Raw genomic sequence first — 13,486 nt, forward strand, 5'->3', positions numbered from 1 at the left:
CTTTTTGGGAGGTCTGGTTGTGTACCATCAGCTGTACGGTTTATGGGGCACGTCCCACAAAGAAGCGATTAGTCCCTTTTAAAATCACTTCTAGTTTTTATTAGAAGAATGAAGTGCCTGTATTTCTAAGATAGTTTGAAAATGATTAACCTTGAAGAAATACAGGTTTACTGAGAGAAGAGTATCTCCCTTGAAAATGATAGAAGAATATAGTGACTACACTTCAAAAGTACTTAATTGGCTGTAATTGTCCTGAGGTTGTGAAAGGTGCTATATAAATGCAAAAACCTTCTTTCTTGATAAAGCTAGGATGAACAGTTTTCTTAAGAATTCTCTCATGCACCGAAGAGTTTAGAACAGTCAATCAACTGGAGTATTTTAATCCATTGTTCAAGATTTTCATATTTTAAAAGGTATTTCACTCAAAACTCCAACGCAACCAACCCAAATCTGCCAAATGATCTTTGGGATATGATGAAAAATCATACACTGCGCTATTAGATCTTAGACTGATCTATAGTGGACATGACAGAACTGGAAATTGATCTTTCAGATTATTATTCAGGGTAAAATTTCTTCCTTCCAGAGTTACTGTCCAACAATTTTCTTAAGAAATTAAATATGAAATGTAACTCTTTTCTTTAAAAGTAGATACGCCAACAAAATACAGTAAAAAGCTTTGTTTTTAATCTTGACAAATTTTACCTGTACAAAAGTTAACATTGCTTAGTCAGAAATTATTCTGCATACCTCTAACAGAAGTTTCTAGTACAAACACAGAATGGTTAAGTTACAGTTGATTTTTATCAAACTTTATACAGAAAACAGTTTGCAATAAGCAAGGAATTCGCCAAGAATATCTTTGCCAAAATGAACACTTTCTTTTCCAAAAATAGAAGTAAAAATTAGGATTTAAAAAATCAATTTTTTTTAGTTTTGCAAACATTTAAAGGCACAAGTTAGCACTTAAATGGAAAACGAGTTTATATGCTCAGCATACAATTGAAACTGGAGAACAAAATACAGTATTAGACTACACTACATATCAGACAGCATTTGTTAATATAGGTGCAGTTTTATTGTAGAGGAGAATTAAAAGATTCACAGCTTATTGGCTAAAATATCTGGTCCCCAATAGCCCGAGTTGACGAGGAACAAACTTTCTTCGAGCTGCTCTGTTAGAAAAGTGTTACCATTTTCTCCAGAAACTCAGCTAAGGTGATAAACACATGATTCCAAAGCGTGTAACATGTTTATTAAGAGCTTCCGCTCTAATTTGGAAAACAGTTGGAGCATCAATCAAAATCAAGAACTATCTCTCCTCCCCTTGGGAAATAAGCCAACAGACTTATTTTCCCTCAAGACACATTCCATTTTTACACACGAACTCCTGATCCCACTTGAAAGTACGATTTGTTTTGCTGGAACTATTCCAAATAAAAGGGAAAAAATACATAAGATAAATATACATTTCAACAACTTTCTAAGTTTCAGAAATGATGTTTCAAAACTCAAGAACTCTTCAATGCTTGTAGTACCTCCTTACACAAACACAGACAATAAAACAAACGGGGAAAAAAAGGTTTGCAGAATTTGACCAATTTCATTTAAGCGTACTTTGTCCTCACAGAGGATTTTAGAGGTTCCTATTTTTGTCTGTAATCAACCTGGAAATCTGTCCAGACCAAAAGCTTTGTGTCCCTTCTTTGTTTAAACTAAAAGCAAGTGGTGATTTTCATTGGCCAGAATTGGTATCCTTTTGGATCAGCAGGCACTTAAACTGGAATGGCACAGTGCTCCACTTGTTCAGTCCTTCATTAGTGCATAATGCCATGGAAGACTGCTTAAGTCTCAAGGCTTCTTGAGTTCACTGTTTCCCCAACTCCCCTAACCCCCCCACCCAACACTTTTCCTGGGAGGTGAGGACTTCCTATGGCCTGGTGAGGGTCGTGTAGACTGGTTGGTCCCAGTTAGTTGGACTGTGGGATGGAGGAATGGACAGAGTATTCAGGAGGGGTGAAGCATAAGGGCGGCGAGATGAATGGAAATATGGGTACTGGTAGATGCTTGAAGGGTATCCAGAGTAAGGATTGTAGTAATTGGGGCCCTGGACGTCTGAATAGTCACATTGGGAGCCAGAAAAGGCAGCAGCAGCAGCATTGGCAGGTGTGCAACCCTGGTTACTGTAGGAGCTATAATCGGTTTGAGGCGAAGAGCCATGCTGTTGGTCATTGTAGTGGCTTGGGCTGAGCTGTTCGGTCTTAATGTGAGGCCTTTGCTGACTGGGTTCACTGGAGGCTGATGACGAAGGTGAAGAGGATGGGGCGCTCTTATGGCTCCAGACGACTTGGGCCGGACTGCTGCTGGTTATGTAGGCTGCACTGTAGGAACCTGCTGAATTCGGTCCGTGGCTGTGGTCAGAAGAGAGAGGCACTGCGTGGCCATTCAGTGGTAGATACTGGTCAAACTCGTGGACATCGAAGGTCTCCATGTTGTTGATGACCTCGCTGCTCAGCTCACTGATGTCCACATTGCTGAAGTCGATGTTCTGGCGCCCATTCTCCACCATGGGGCGCCCCTCCCTTTTCAGCTCATGCTTCCCTGCATGGAGATCGGTTTTGGGGGTGGTGGGTGGCGTTGGGGGCCCTTGTGTATGGCCTGATTAAAAACAAAACAAAATGACAGGCCTTTACTTAAGGAGTCATAAACAGTCCAAACAATTACACTGTGGCTGACATGGGTGGCCAAGAACTTGGCACTTAGAATCATACAGCACAGAAAGAGGCCATATAGCCCACCTTGCCTGCATCAGCTCTTTGCCAGAGCTATCCAATTAGTCCCATTCTGTTGCAACTACCCCCAACCCCAAATTCCTCTCAAGTACATGTAAAATTCCCTTTTGATAGTTACTACTCAATCTGCTTCCCATATAGGCAGGACATTTCAAAGCAATAAAAAAGTTCTCTCCCCTCTGGTTCCTTTGCCAATTATCTGTGTCCTCTGGTTACTGACCCCGTTGCCAGTGGAAACAGTCTCTTCCTATTTACTCCAACAAAACCCCTCATTATTTTGAATACCACTAGTCAATCTCCACTTAACCTGCTCCGCTCTAAGGAGAGCAATCCCAGCTCCTCAGAACTCTCCACCAAACTGAAGCCCCTCTTCCCTTGTACCACTTGAAAGCCATTAGATATTCTATGAAATGTTGATTTAAGGCTCAAATCAGTAAAAACTCAATTGTTGTAATTATTAAACGTTGCTCATATTACACATATATTCGTATAAATTAGAAAGCCTAAACGGTTTTTTTTTAGCCCCTGCAGATGACAGTTCTGTCGTAAGGGACTGGTCCTTTGTGTGTTTTCGGATTGTGAAATTTCGGGGGGGGGGGGGGGCGGGGGGCGGAATTGGTGTTTCGCTGCCTGGCAGATGCGAAGAGAAACTGGGTTCTGAAATGAAACTGGAAACAGAACAGTGGGGCAATCGCAAGTCTCGCTCCTTAAGTGTGCGGCCGCTCTTAGATATTTTTTTCCGGATTAAACATCTCAATTGACTGCTATTGAATTTAGCTTCTTCTCAAAGAGACTACCGAGCAAACTCCAGACGGCAAGTTAAAACCCTCCCCACTTGCAAAACTAGTTAGAAGAGGGTTTAAGGAATGAGCGTTGATCTAAGAATTGCAGTTGTGACACTACTTTGTCCGAAATAATGCGCCATTCTCCTCGCTTGCGTTATTTCAGTTCGGTATAAATTCTTTTAATGTTTCCCTGCCCTTTTTTGTCCTATTCTGCCCTTCTCCCCTCCAACTCCCAGCACACCCATTGGAAACTCCCTATCTCCTCACCTGTGTGTTCAGACGGGTGGTGCCCATCGGAAATCACTCTCCCTGCGGTGAGGCTGTCTCCGGGGTGGCCGCTTTTGTACAGTTGGTTCACAGGCAGGTGGCTTTGCTCGGCGCCCTGCTCCGAGTCCGCCTGGCCGTTCTTCACGCTCTTTCTCCGGCGGGGCTGGTACTTGTAATCGGGGTGGTCCTTCTTGTGCTGGACTCTCAGGCGCTCAGCCTCCTCCACAAACGGACGCTTCTCATTCTCGCTCAGCAAACTTTAAAGTGAGACACATCAATGGATTAGATTGAGCCTTACAAATGCAACCTTCCCCTCAACCAAGCATAAGAGTTAGGGAATGAGTACCGCCTGTGCCGGCTCTCTGAAGGCAAGAATTATTCAATTAGTTCCACTGCCCTGCTCTTCGACATAACACAGCAACTTCCCCATTGAAGTGTTATCCAATTCCCTCCTAAAGGCTACCATTGAATAGTACAACCAAAGTAAAAGTAGCTCATAACTCTGCTCTGATAGCAATCTCATCATTCATCTTAACCAAGGAATGGGGATCCGACTTAACGAAACAGTGCTTTATTGGATACCAATGGTTTGGTGAGATTTTCGAAAGGGGATTGGTGATTCTGGAAGTACTGCACTCTTTATTCTGTGACCAAATGAATCCATAAAGCACTTGTGTGGTCTGGGGAGCTTATCTGTGCCACTCAGTATGTAACCTGGTCTTAATAAAGGGATCAAGTAACAGACAAGACCGTCTTCCTTTTAGATTAAGGGCTCCAATCGTCCAATGAATCATTCACATGGTAAATATGACGTTTCCAGCACCCCCCACCCCCACCCACCCTCCAAACCTCCCGCTACACCCCCAGATCTCGACTTCAATTCCTGAATGTAATGAGTAATATTTAATGAGCTAAACGTTAACATATGGGCTTTTTTTTTGCCTTCTAATGACAGAGGCGGCTGGAAGTAAAACAGAAGCGGTTTCGGATGTTTCACCCACCCTGTGCCAGCTGGTTGGTCAAGAGCCCGGACTGCCCTCAGTGACAGAGCAGCCGCTGGGGACAGGAATTCAGCCGTCGCTCATTGGCAAAGTCTCGACCATTAAATCTGTTCACAAGATGTAGGTGGAAAACGGGCGCCGAAGCCCACGAACCAATTCTGTAAATTATGATCAACTCGAATTTTCTCCGCTTAGAAAACTTTCCAACATATCGATCGGTCAATTGGACCCGATTTTCCAAAGCTCCGTTGGAGAAATTATGAATTAACACTGAGCGCTAATACATGGAGATCTTAGCGATTCACAAAGACAATGTTCACCCTACATTACATGGAGTATTGACAAGAACCCAAGTGCTTTTGGTCCCTATTCCCAGTGACTCAGCAAATGACTTCATAAAGAAATTCCACTGATCGGTATTTCTCGGGAAATCTTTACATTCAAAGGCCAAAAAGATGACCAGCTGTTGTGAATTGGGTTCACAAACGTTAGCTTTGATTGTGACGGGCGAATGAAATATAAAACTTTGATCAGTTTTCAGATTTTAAAAAATTATCAGGGTGCGGCTGAAATGATATTTCGGAGCTTGTATTGAAGACTATTTATACCGATGGTGTTGCATTTACACTATCAGTTCTCTCACATACATCTAAGACAATTCCAATATATTGTTATGTGGGGAAAAAACGTAAGTTCCCAAATTGGTGCCGTATTCATTTCTCATCATCACAGACAAACTGAACCACGTTACTTACCGCCAGAGTTTGCCCAGGGTTTTGCTAAGCTCGGCGTTGTGAAGGTGCGGGTACTGATCGGCCAGTTTTCGACGAGCCGCCTGCGCCCACACCATAAAGGCGTTCATGGGTCTTTTAACGTGGGGTTTGTTCTTGGACGTGCCGTTTATCCGCACCGGCATGGGCACCAGGGTCCAGTCGTATCCCTTCAGCACCTGGCTCACTGCCTCTCGGATGCAGGCCGGAAAGCGCTCGTCCTCTTCGCCGCTCATCTTCTTGCCGTTGGCGGAGGAGAGCGAGCGGCCGCCGCCGCCGTCCTCCGACTCGGACATGCCGGCGTGCTGAGCCTCGCCATCCGACATGGAGCCCGGGGAACCCACCGACTCGCTGTCGGAGCCGCTACAACCCGGGCTGCACGCCACCTCCGCCATCATCTTCTCGTGTTCTTCTGTCATGTTCAGCATCGACTTAGCAAATCCGATCGTCTTATTGCAGCCACAAATAGCAAAAAAAATTGCAAGAGACACTTTGCAATCAAAGAACTGCAAAGCGAAAAGTTTTTTCTTTTTAAAAAAACTTTGCAACAATATATTTCTATGAAATTAAAAACTGCAACGCAAATAATAAAGTTCAGCTTTGCAAAGGTAAGCTGAAACAAAATCAGGATCCTACATTAAAGTCAGGCTCCGATTTGTGCATTTAAAGCATGAAATGCAAGGCAAAGAAAAACCCTTTTTGAGCAGAGAGCTAGCGGGCGACGTCCATGTGAGTCAATCAAAGAGACACAGCTCAGTGCGGCAAACACTGTCAAATCGCCTTCGATTGTCGCCGCCCAGCCGGTCGCAGAAAACTTTGGAAAAGAAACTTTTTGCCAGAGGTTTGTTTACGGCTACGGTATATCAGTCTCTCCTGCGACTCTCTGATTGGTCCATGCTGCCATCCCTCTGATTGGCCTCTGTTGTGAAATGGGTGGGATTCTCTTAAAGGAGCGAACCACGGTTTTTTTTTAATGCCTTTCTCAAATTCCAACTCCCCAAAACCCTTTTTAACTATTTAAGTATTAAACGAGAGGTCGCCACAAATATTCTGCGTCAAAGCTGCTGCCAAGATGAGAGGGATGTTTGGAAAAAAAATTGAAACATAAAGCATTTCAGTCTATAGACCATAATTAGCTTTTCAGTTTCTTCCTAATCATAAGCAAAGTTATAGCATTTCGAAGCCCGCTGACTTAATAGGTTTAAACGATTTATAAATATTTATATTCAAAGGCATGCATTCTTTAAAAAGTTAAGTTGCAGTATACATTTTCCACGCTAAGCGGCTCGCTACGGTTCCAGTTTATTATTAAGAACTTGTAAGAACACATTCAATTTTAAAACACATGGACATTCAGACGATCTCATTAGTAAATCAGATCCATCAGAAATGAATGTCTAATTATCTTTAGTTGTATGAATCAGTCAATTGGCGCCAGCTTGCAGAAATGGATATTTCATCTATAAACGAAATAAAACTCGGCCAGAAGGACATCGTCCGCTTCGATTGTTTTATTGATTTTTTTGAAAACAAAATCGTGAGTAACTTACATTCATAACAAACTCCGTGTGTGTGTGTGTTTTATTGTTCACTGCAACGTTTAAACCTGTGTTAAGCACTTTACACTTGAGGTGTACAAAGGGTCCTTTGTGATTGTTAGTGTTACTCGTTGCAAAAGTTGGCTCGGTAAGTGACCGTTTAATTGCTATATCGCGCTCCGGCTGGGTTACTAAATGTCAGACTGTTATCAAATACTTGAAGCCACATTATTGTACCGGAGAGGAGTTGATGTGTAATCTGCCCCCAATTAAAATGTGTTTACTGACCTAGACGGTGCAGTTCAGCGATTTTGGAATCTCTTGCAAAACTATTAACGCTTTCCAGTTTCGCACTGTGAATGTGGACAGATTTTCAGTTTTTCATGCAGGTAATAATATAGGCGTTTTTATACTTGGGTAGTCTTGCGAACTGATGTCTTTATGTTACTAAATTATCAAATGTTTTCTCTTAGATAAATAGAAACCAGACAAGAATTGTATTTAGTTGTTTATTTAAAAAATGTTTTTCTTTGTGCTATTTCACGTTAGTTTCTGAAGGGTTGTTTTGGGGGAGTGCTGATGGATCTTTGTCTTTTTCATTTGCAGTTTATTTCATTTGCTCTTTCTTTCGCTATCTGTCCCTTCCCTACTCATACCCTCATCAGGAGTTCTGTTGCAGCCGGAAACATTGTGAACAATTGATGTAAAATTATTGGAAGATGAATTTTAATATCCCAACGATATTACTCTTATTCAAAGTTTGAGCACAGGCCTGAAGTAGGGGATAGGCGATTTTATCTTTATTCGGATCCATTTGAAAAAATATCTAATATCCCTTCAATTCTCTTTGCTAACACTCCAGTAACACCTGTCAGAGGGTTCGCGCGAAGAGTTTACACAGTCGAGGGAGGGGCTTTTGAATTCGCCTGCACTCCTTTGCTCGTCTCCGACAAGTAATATTTAGAATTTGTAACTTTTTACCCTGCTGTTTATAGTCTGAAGCAAGAAAGTCTGATCTATAGTTTAAAAGACTTGCATTGTTTATTTCAAATTTAGAAGACATTTGGGGGCAACTCAAATATCAATTTCTGTTGACTTAATTGTAAATATATAAATGACATATGATTAGGTAGAGCAGTTTATATACACAAATAATTTGAATGTAGCCGTTTTAATGTAAAGTTATGGTAATATGTTATTATATGTAATATATCCATAATGCACTGGTTTATAAATATCTTTATGAAATTATATGAACTAAATTAACGGGACTTTTTTAAGGTTGTGATTTTTTTCACTTGTAGTTAAGTCAGACTGGATCTAACAATACATTAAAGTGAGTATCGTCATAACGTGCCCTTTAAAAATCAAGTGAAAAGGAAGAAAACATGAAATGGACATCATTTGGTTCTATCAATTTCAGCTGATATATACATCCTATATAGAGAACTGAAATTGAAAACCAAACGATCTTCATTTCATGTTTTTTTTAAGGGATCTTCATGATGGGTCTGACTCTAATAGGTTCTAATATATACGTGTGTGTGTGTTGGTCACCAGTATTGTGCTTAAGAAAAACGTAGACATTCGACAGAAACTAAAGGGTGAACGTTATATAAAGATGCCAGTTGCAATCAAAATCTGTTTGATTGCTAAAGGATCCTGATAGCCTTTTTCTCCCAATGGAATTGGGAACCAAATTAATGGCAAGAAGGAAGAGTCGATTTAGGGAAGTTTTCATGAATACTGTAGTTTAATATAATTTCTGAGATATATAAATGTCAAACGGAAGTCGGGAATGCAATGGTTTGAAGAGATAGTGCGAGATTTCGGGGAGGATGGGTGTTTGACCCGGACTGATACTGAATGTCTTCAACAATGTCATGTACGAAAGAAGTGCAGGTTTCGCTGAGAATATCATTGTCCTATTTTTCCAATTACACATCGATTTTTTTTGTTAATATCTCCACAAGGCAGAATCGATCACATGCCCGCGAGTGAGTATTCTGTCCGAATTAGAGAAGGGTCAAAGGGAACGGAAACGATCTGAAGAATCGCCGCTGCTGGGTTGCATAGTGAATCTTTTGTGTTTACTTTCCAAACTAGGTCGGTCTGTCTGTGGAATTAACAATGAAACCAAACAGACAAACTAATAATAAGTTCAGATGCGATTGAAAAGCTGCAAGCAATATATGTTTAATTGATGATATTGGGGATTAAAAAAAGGGTTATTACTATATAGTGACTGTTCAGGACATCGAATTGGAGAATGGGGAGAGAGCTTCGTTTTATCGAGAAGTGATCGCTTATAAGCGACTCGCACATTTCCTGTTTCCAAGCTTCACGAAAGAATTGTTTTTACTCCTGTTCTATTTTCAGTTGTATTTACGCTATATTTCAACACCATCCCGGGCTGCACTTCCTGTCCTAATATCACCGCCTGGTAATAATTTATTTTGATTTGTTTAACAATCTTGTCAACAGAACTCATCAAGCTACGTTATAGGTTTGTGTTTCTTCGCAAGTATAAATTGTAAACACACACAAAGCACATGTTCCGTGGTAACGCGATGTGGGTGTTTGCTTCAGTGGGGCAGTGCCCGAATCTCTGAAGAGGCCTATTTTATGAAGGTGTTTTGATGTTAATGTAAGTCTAATTAACTACCTTTGTGTCTGACAGCATGATGAGTGTCACGGCCCTTCACACCTTGTATTTTGAGACGTTTGTCTAACCTATATTACGATGCTCATATTTAAGACGTATACAAAAAAACACGTCCAGACTGCGAATGAACTTTGTTACCGTGTTGTTTTTTTCCAGATTCCGTATTCTCTGGTGCAATTTTAAATATATATATACACACAAATATCTGCAGGGAAGTAGGACTCTACTTTTGCCCCGACTTGGCAATCAATCCCTTCCCACAAATTAGATGTATACCTTGTTATTTTAACCTGTTATGGATTAATAGAAACAAATACGATTTTGTTCTTCTGACTAGGTTCCAGTCCGAGTGGTGATATATCCATTCTTCAACCCAACAGTCGAAATATCAGAGCATACCATCCGCAGATCATCTTGTGCTGTGGTTGAACCGAGTAGCATTGGCCAAGGGTGAAAACCCTTCAGTGAAAATAAACGTTTTCCCCGCTTTGGGTCATCAGATTTTATATCATATAATATAATTGTAACATTATATGTATATTGTATTATTTAATAATCACTGTTAATTAGCATTCTACTTTTGTTAGAATTGGTTGTCATTCCTTAACTACATGATATTAACTAACAGTCAGTCACTAATGGACACATCTTATGTAGAGTCATTTTAATGTGCAAATCCAAAAAAGTATTAAGATTTATTCTATTTTATTACATTTATATGAAATGTATCCAGTGTCTTTTGAAGATTTGCTCGCTTTCCGCAGACAGCACTGTGTAATCCTGTTTCGTGAAACGCATGTAAATTTCAGCGAAATTAGGAGTTTATATTTTGCCCTGTGAATGTCGCATGTTTGTCTTATTCTGCCGAACCTTTGAGCAATAAATTTTTACTTGTGTTTTATTCAGGAATAAATTTCAAGTCATTTAGAATTTGCCTGTTCGGCGGAAATCTCTCTGCAAATCATGCTGCAGCTTGCAATTTCTTCCTAAAATCTCAAAGAGGAGCTTGTAGTCGTTCTATCAGAGCCTCTTGTGAAACACAACTTTCTTACCAACGTAATGTATAAGCCGGCAAAGGAGGATTCCTGTTATGTATACCTACTATCGGTTGTGTCAGTGTTCTAATCCCCCAAATCTGTTCACAATTAATTGCTGGCATTTAGTTTTGGATGCGACCCAATTATTTGTAGACGTTATTTCACACAACTGAACCCCTTTCAAAAATAAGTATGCAAATTACATACAAAAAACGTTCTTCCGTCCGAAGCACCAGTACGTCTTGTCAGTTACCAACGGATGGTGGTTGATTTTGACTATTTCGAGCATTAATATTTGTCCTCTACCTGGAATTAATCAAACATTATATTTAATGACATAGCTTCAGAAAGGGATATTTTGTCTAATGAAAGACCAAAAATAAAGCAGTCAGAAATATATTTGTTTATTAATAAGCATTTATGCTATGAATTTTCCTTCTAAATTGTAAACCAGAATTCCAGTATCCCACAGTTAATTGCGGTGCTGTTTCAGCAGCATAGCTACTAGTGTAATAAACAGACTGAGAAACTCAAAATATACCAGGTACTAACTTTGAATGTTTATGAAATCATGAACGCAGACAGGCGAACGCCATCCTGCCTTGCGTCTGACTGGAAGGCGTGTGAAGGCCGGTTTGTACAGGCTGGTTGTAGAAAGGCTCATATGTCGCACATACAAGAGTACCTTTTTAAAAAAAATAAAACTAGATGAATAGGTTTCCTAAATTTTTGCATTGCACAGACATTCAATTACATGATACACACTGGAAATAAGTGTCAATTATCCGCCCTCCTATCTGTTTCTAACGCCTTTAGCTTGTTTAAATCATTATATTTAACAATGATTTACGATATGTAATTTCAACATTCGATCTTGAATTCTTGATAAATTTCAAGACAGTCGCCACGTGACTGCCAGGGTGTTTAGAAGGACAGGCAATATTGTTTAATAAATGATCAGAGATAACTGCGAAATTTCTCTGACCGAGCGACTCATTGCATTCCCACTCCCACAAATACTTTTATTAGATACCCAAGTGTTTGATGTTCGTCGCAATAATAACGAATGCCGTTTACACGGGTTAACAACCAGGTCATCTAACTTAATGGCGACTGGGACAGATTTGAATTATTTTAGTCTATTGATTGTTTGCATGTGAGTGTGATTAGATGAAATAAACTGGGAGATAGTTGAAGGGTCTGCTCTTGGTGGAGGACTCTTGGGGATTTTTCAAACTCATTAAATTAATTTCCAAATGCACAGGTGCCCAATATTTTTGTTCTTAACTTCGGAAGTGGTGACAAGAATAGTCCCCATAAGTCAAACTTCTCAAATTATGTTGCTTTATTAAAGAAAAACTTCATCAAACAATCCGAAATGATAATAAAACGGGTGAAATAGTTCATAAAACATTACAAATGAATGTTGGAAATAGTTCACATGAACTGCCCGCAGAGCGCTAAAGTTCAGATGATGTAATTTAGCCCGCACTCAACAGCACAGAGGAGTTTATTCAATCTAAGAAGCATAAAGATCTTTTTGCATACCTGAGCGGATAGAGACTCTGCCCTTGTCAGGTCAGATATTTGTGAAGGGCTGTCATTCTCGCATTGCATTAAATTCCCTCTGTGTCTCCCATCCCCCCACACGCCCCGAATGACCTCTGCAATCTGCTAACTGTATCCTTCGAGAGACACCGCAAGTGTTTCTTTTAAAGCTGCTTTACAATTGCAGCAGAAATACCCAGTGTTCACTAAACTATCTGAACTTACCTATTTATAAAGGAGTCGTTCGCAACAGCCACAAACCTCTTCAATTCTCGCAATATGATAGTCATGGTAGTGATAAGAATACAGGACGGGGGAGTAACAAAGAGACTATTGAGGTATTGGGTTGGTGGGCACTGAATTTATACAGGAGGCTTCAAAAGCTTAAATTGTTTTAATAATTTGGGCTTTGGCCAGCCCTATTATTATTTGTCAGCTCTATGAGTTCCATTGAATAGTGTTCGTATTAAATGGAACAGTGTCATGTTTAATGTGGGGATATTTGGCGTTTGGGCAGGGTAGGAACCTGGAAGAATTGAACAATCCCATTAACACCAAGGAATGCAGCAGGAGCTTTTTTTTTTTGCAATGCGATTCTCTGCATCATGTTTCATTTTTTGCTTTGCATATCTGTCAACATTAGGGAACACTGATGCGCTTTAATCATCAGACTAGATTTTCTTGTAAAAAAAATGATAGTTACCGGGGTTTTGTGTGTCACGTTTACGTGAAGCATTGTTCCGTAAAGCCATCAAGCAGAAAAAAGTACTCAAAGTCAATTCCTTTTTCTGAATAAAAGCAAAACACTGCGGATTCTAGAAGTTTGAAATAAAAACAGAAAATGCTGGAAATACTCAGCAGGTCTGGCAGCATCCGTGGAGAGAAACAGAGTTAATGTTTCAGGTCGGTGATCTTTCATCAGAACTGGAAGGAGTTAGAGATGGAACAGTTGCGAATAAGCTTTCTATAAATAGTTTTCTGTCTCATTTGATAGAGAAAAGACTATACGGGTATACATAACATACACACATACATAAACATTTAAAGTTTGCTCTATCTGTTGAGGGAGACTGTGCTCACTTA

The 13,486-nt window shown here is 40.2% G+C and overlaps 1 protein-coding gene across 1 annotated transcript; it reads right to left on the reverse strand.

Annotated features, from left to right (window-relative positions):
* Positions 1–665: 665 nt before the first annotated feature.
* Positions 666–6,438, reverse strand: LOC137383284 (transcription factor SOX-8-like). Its single transcript, XM_068055856.1, has 3 exons — positions 5,601–6,438; positions 3,845–4,101; positions 666–2,658 (listed from the first exon to the last, which is right to left on the reverse strand). Exons 1-3 carry the CDS (start codon positions 6,041–6,043, stop codon positions 1,931–1,933), a joined length of 1,428 nt encoding a protein of 475 aa, XP_067911957.1. The 5' UTR covers positions 6,044–6,438; the 3' UTR covers positions 666–1,930.
* Positions 6,439–13,486: the final 7,048 nt, after the last annotated feature.

This window comes from Heterodontus francisci, chromosome 24, assembly GCF_036365525.1.
Source record: "Heterodontus francisci isolate sHetFra1 chromosome 24, sHetFra1.hap1, whole genome shotgun sequence".
Classification (NCBI taxonomy): domain Eukaryota; kingdom Metazoa; phylum Chordata; class Chondrichthyes; order Heterodontiformes; family Heterodontidae; genus Heterodontus; species Heterodontus francisci.

Bases quoted from the DNA above. Each gene is read 5' to 3' on its own strand.
- LOC137383284 (XM_068055856.1), bottom strand. From the start codon at position 6,043: ATGCTGAACATGACAGAAGAACACGAGAAGATGATGGCGGAGGTGGCG. The intron at 4,102-5,600 runs GTAAGTAACGTG...CTCACTTTAAAG, and splicing joins ACCCTGGGCAAACTCTGGCG to TTTGCTGAGCGAGAATGAGA. The intron at 2,659-3,844 runs GTGAGGAGATAG...GTTTTTAATCAG, and splicing joins CCACCCGTCTGAACACACAG to GCCATACACAAGGGCCCCCA.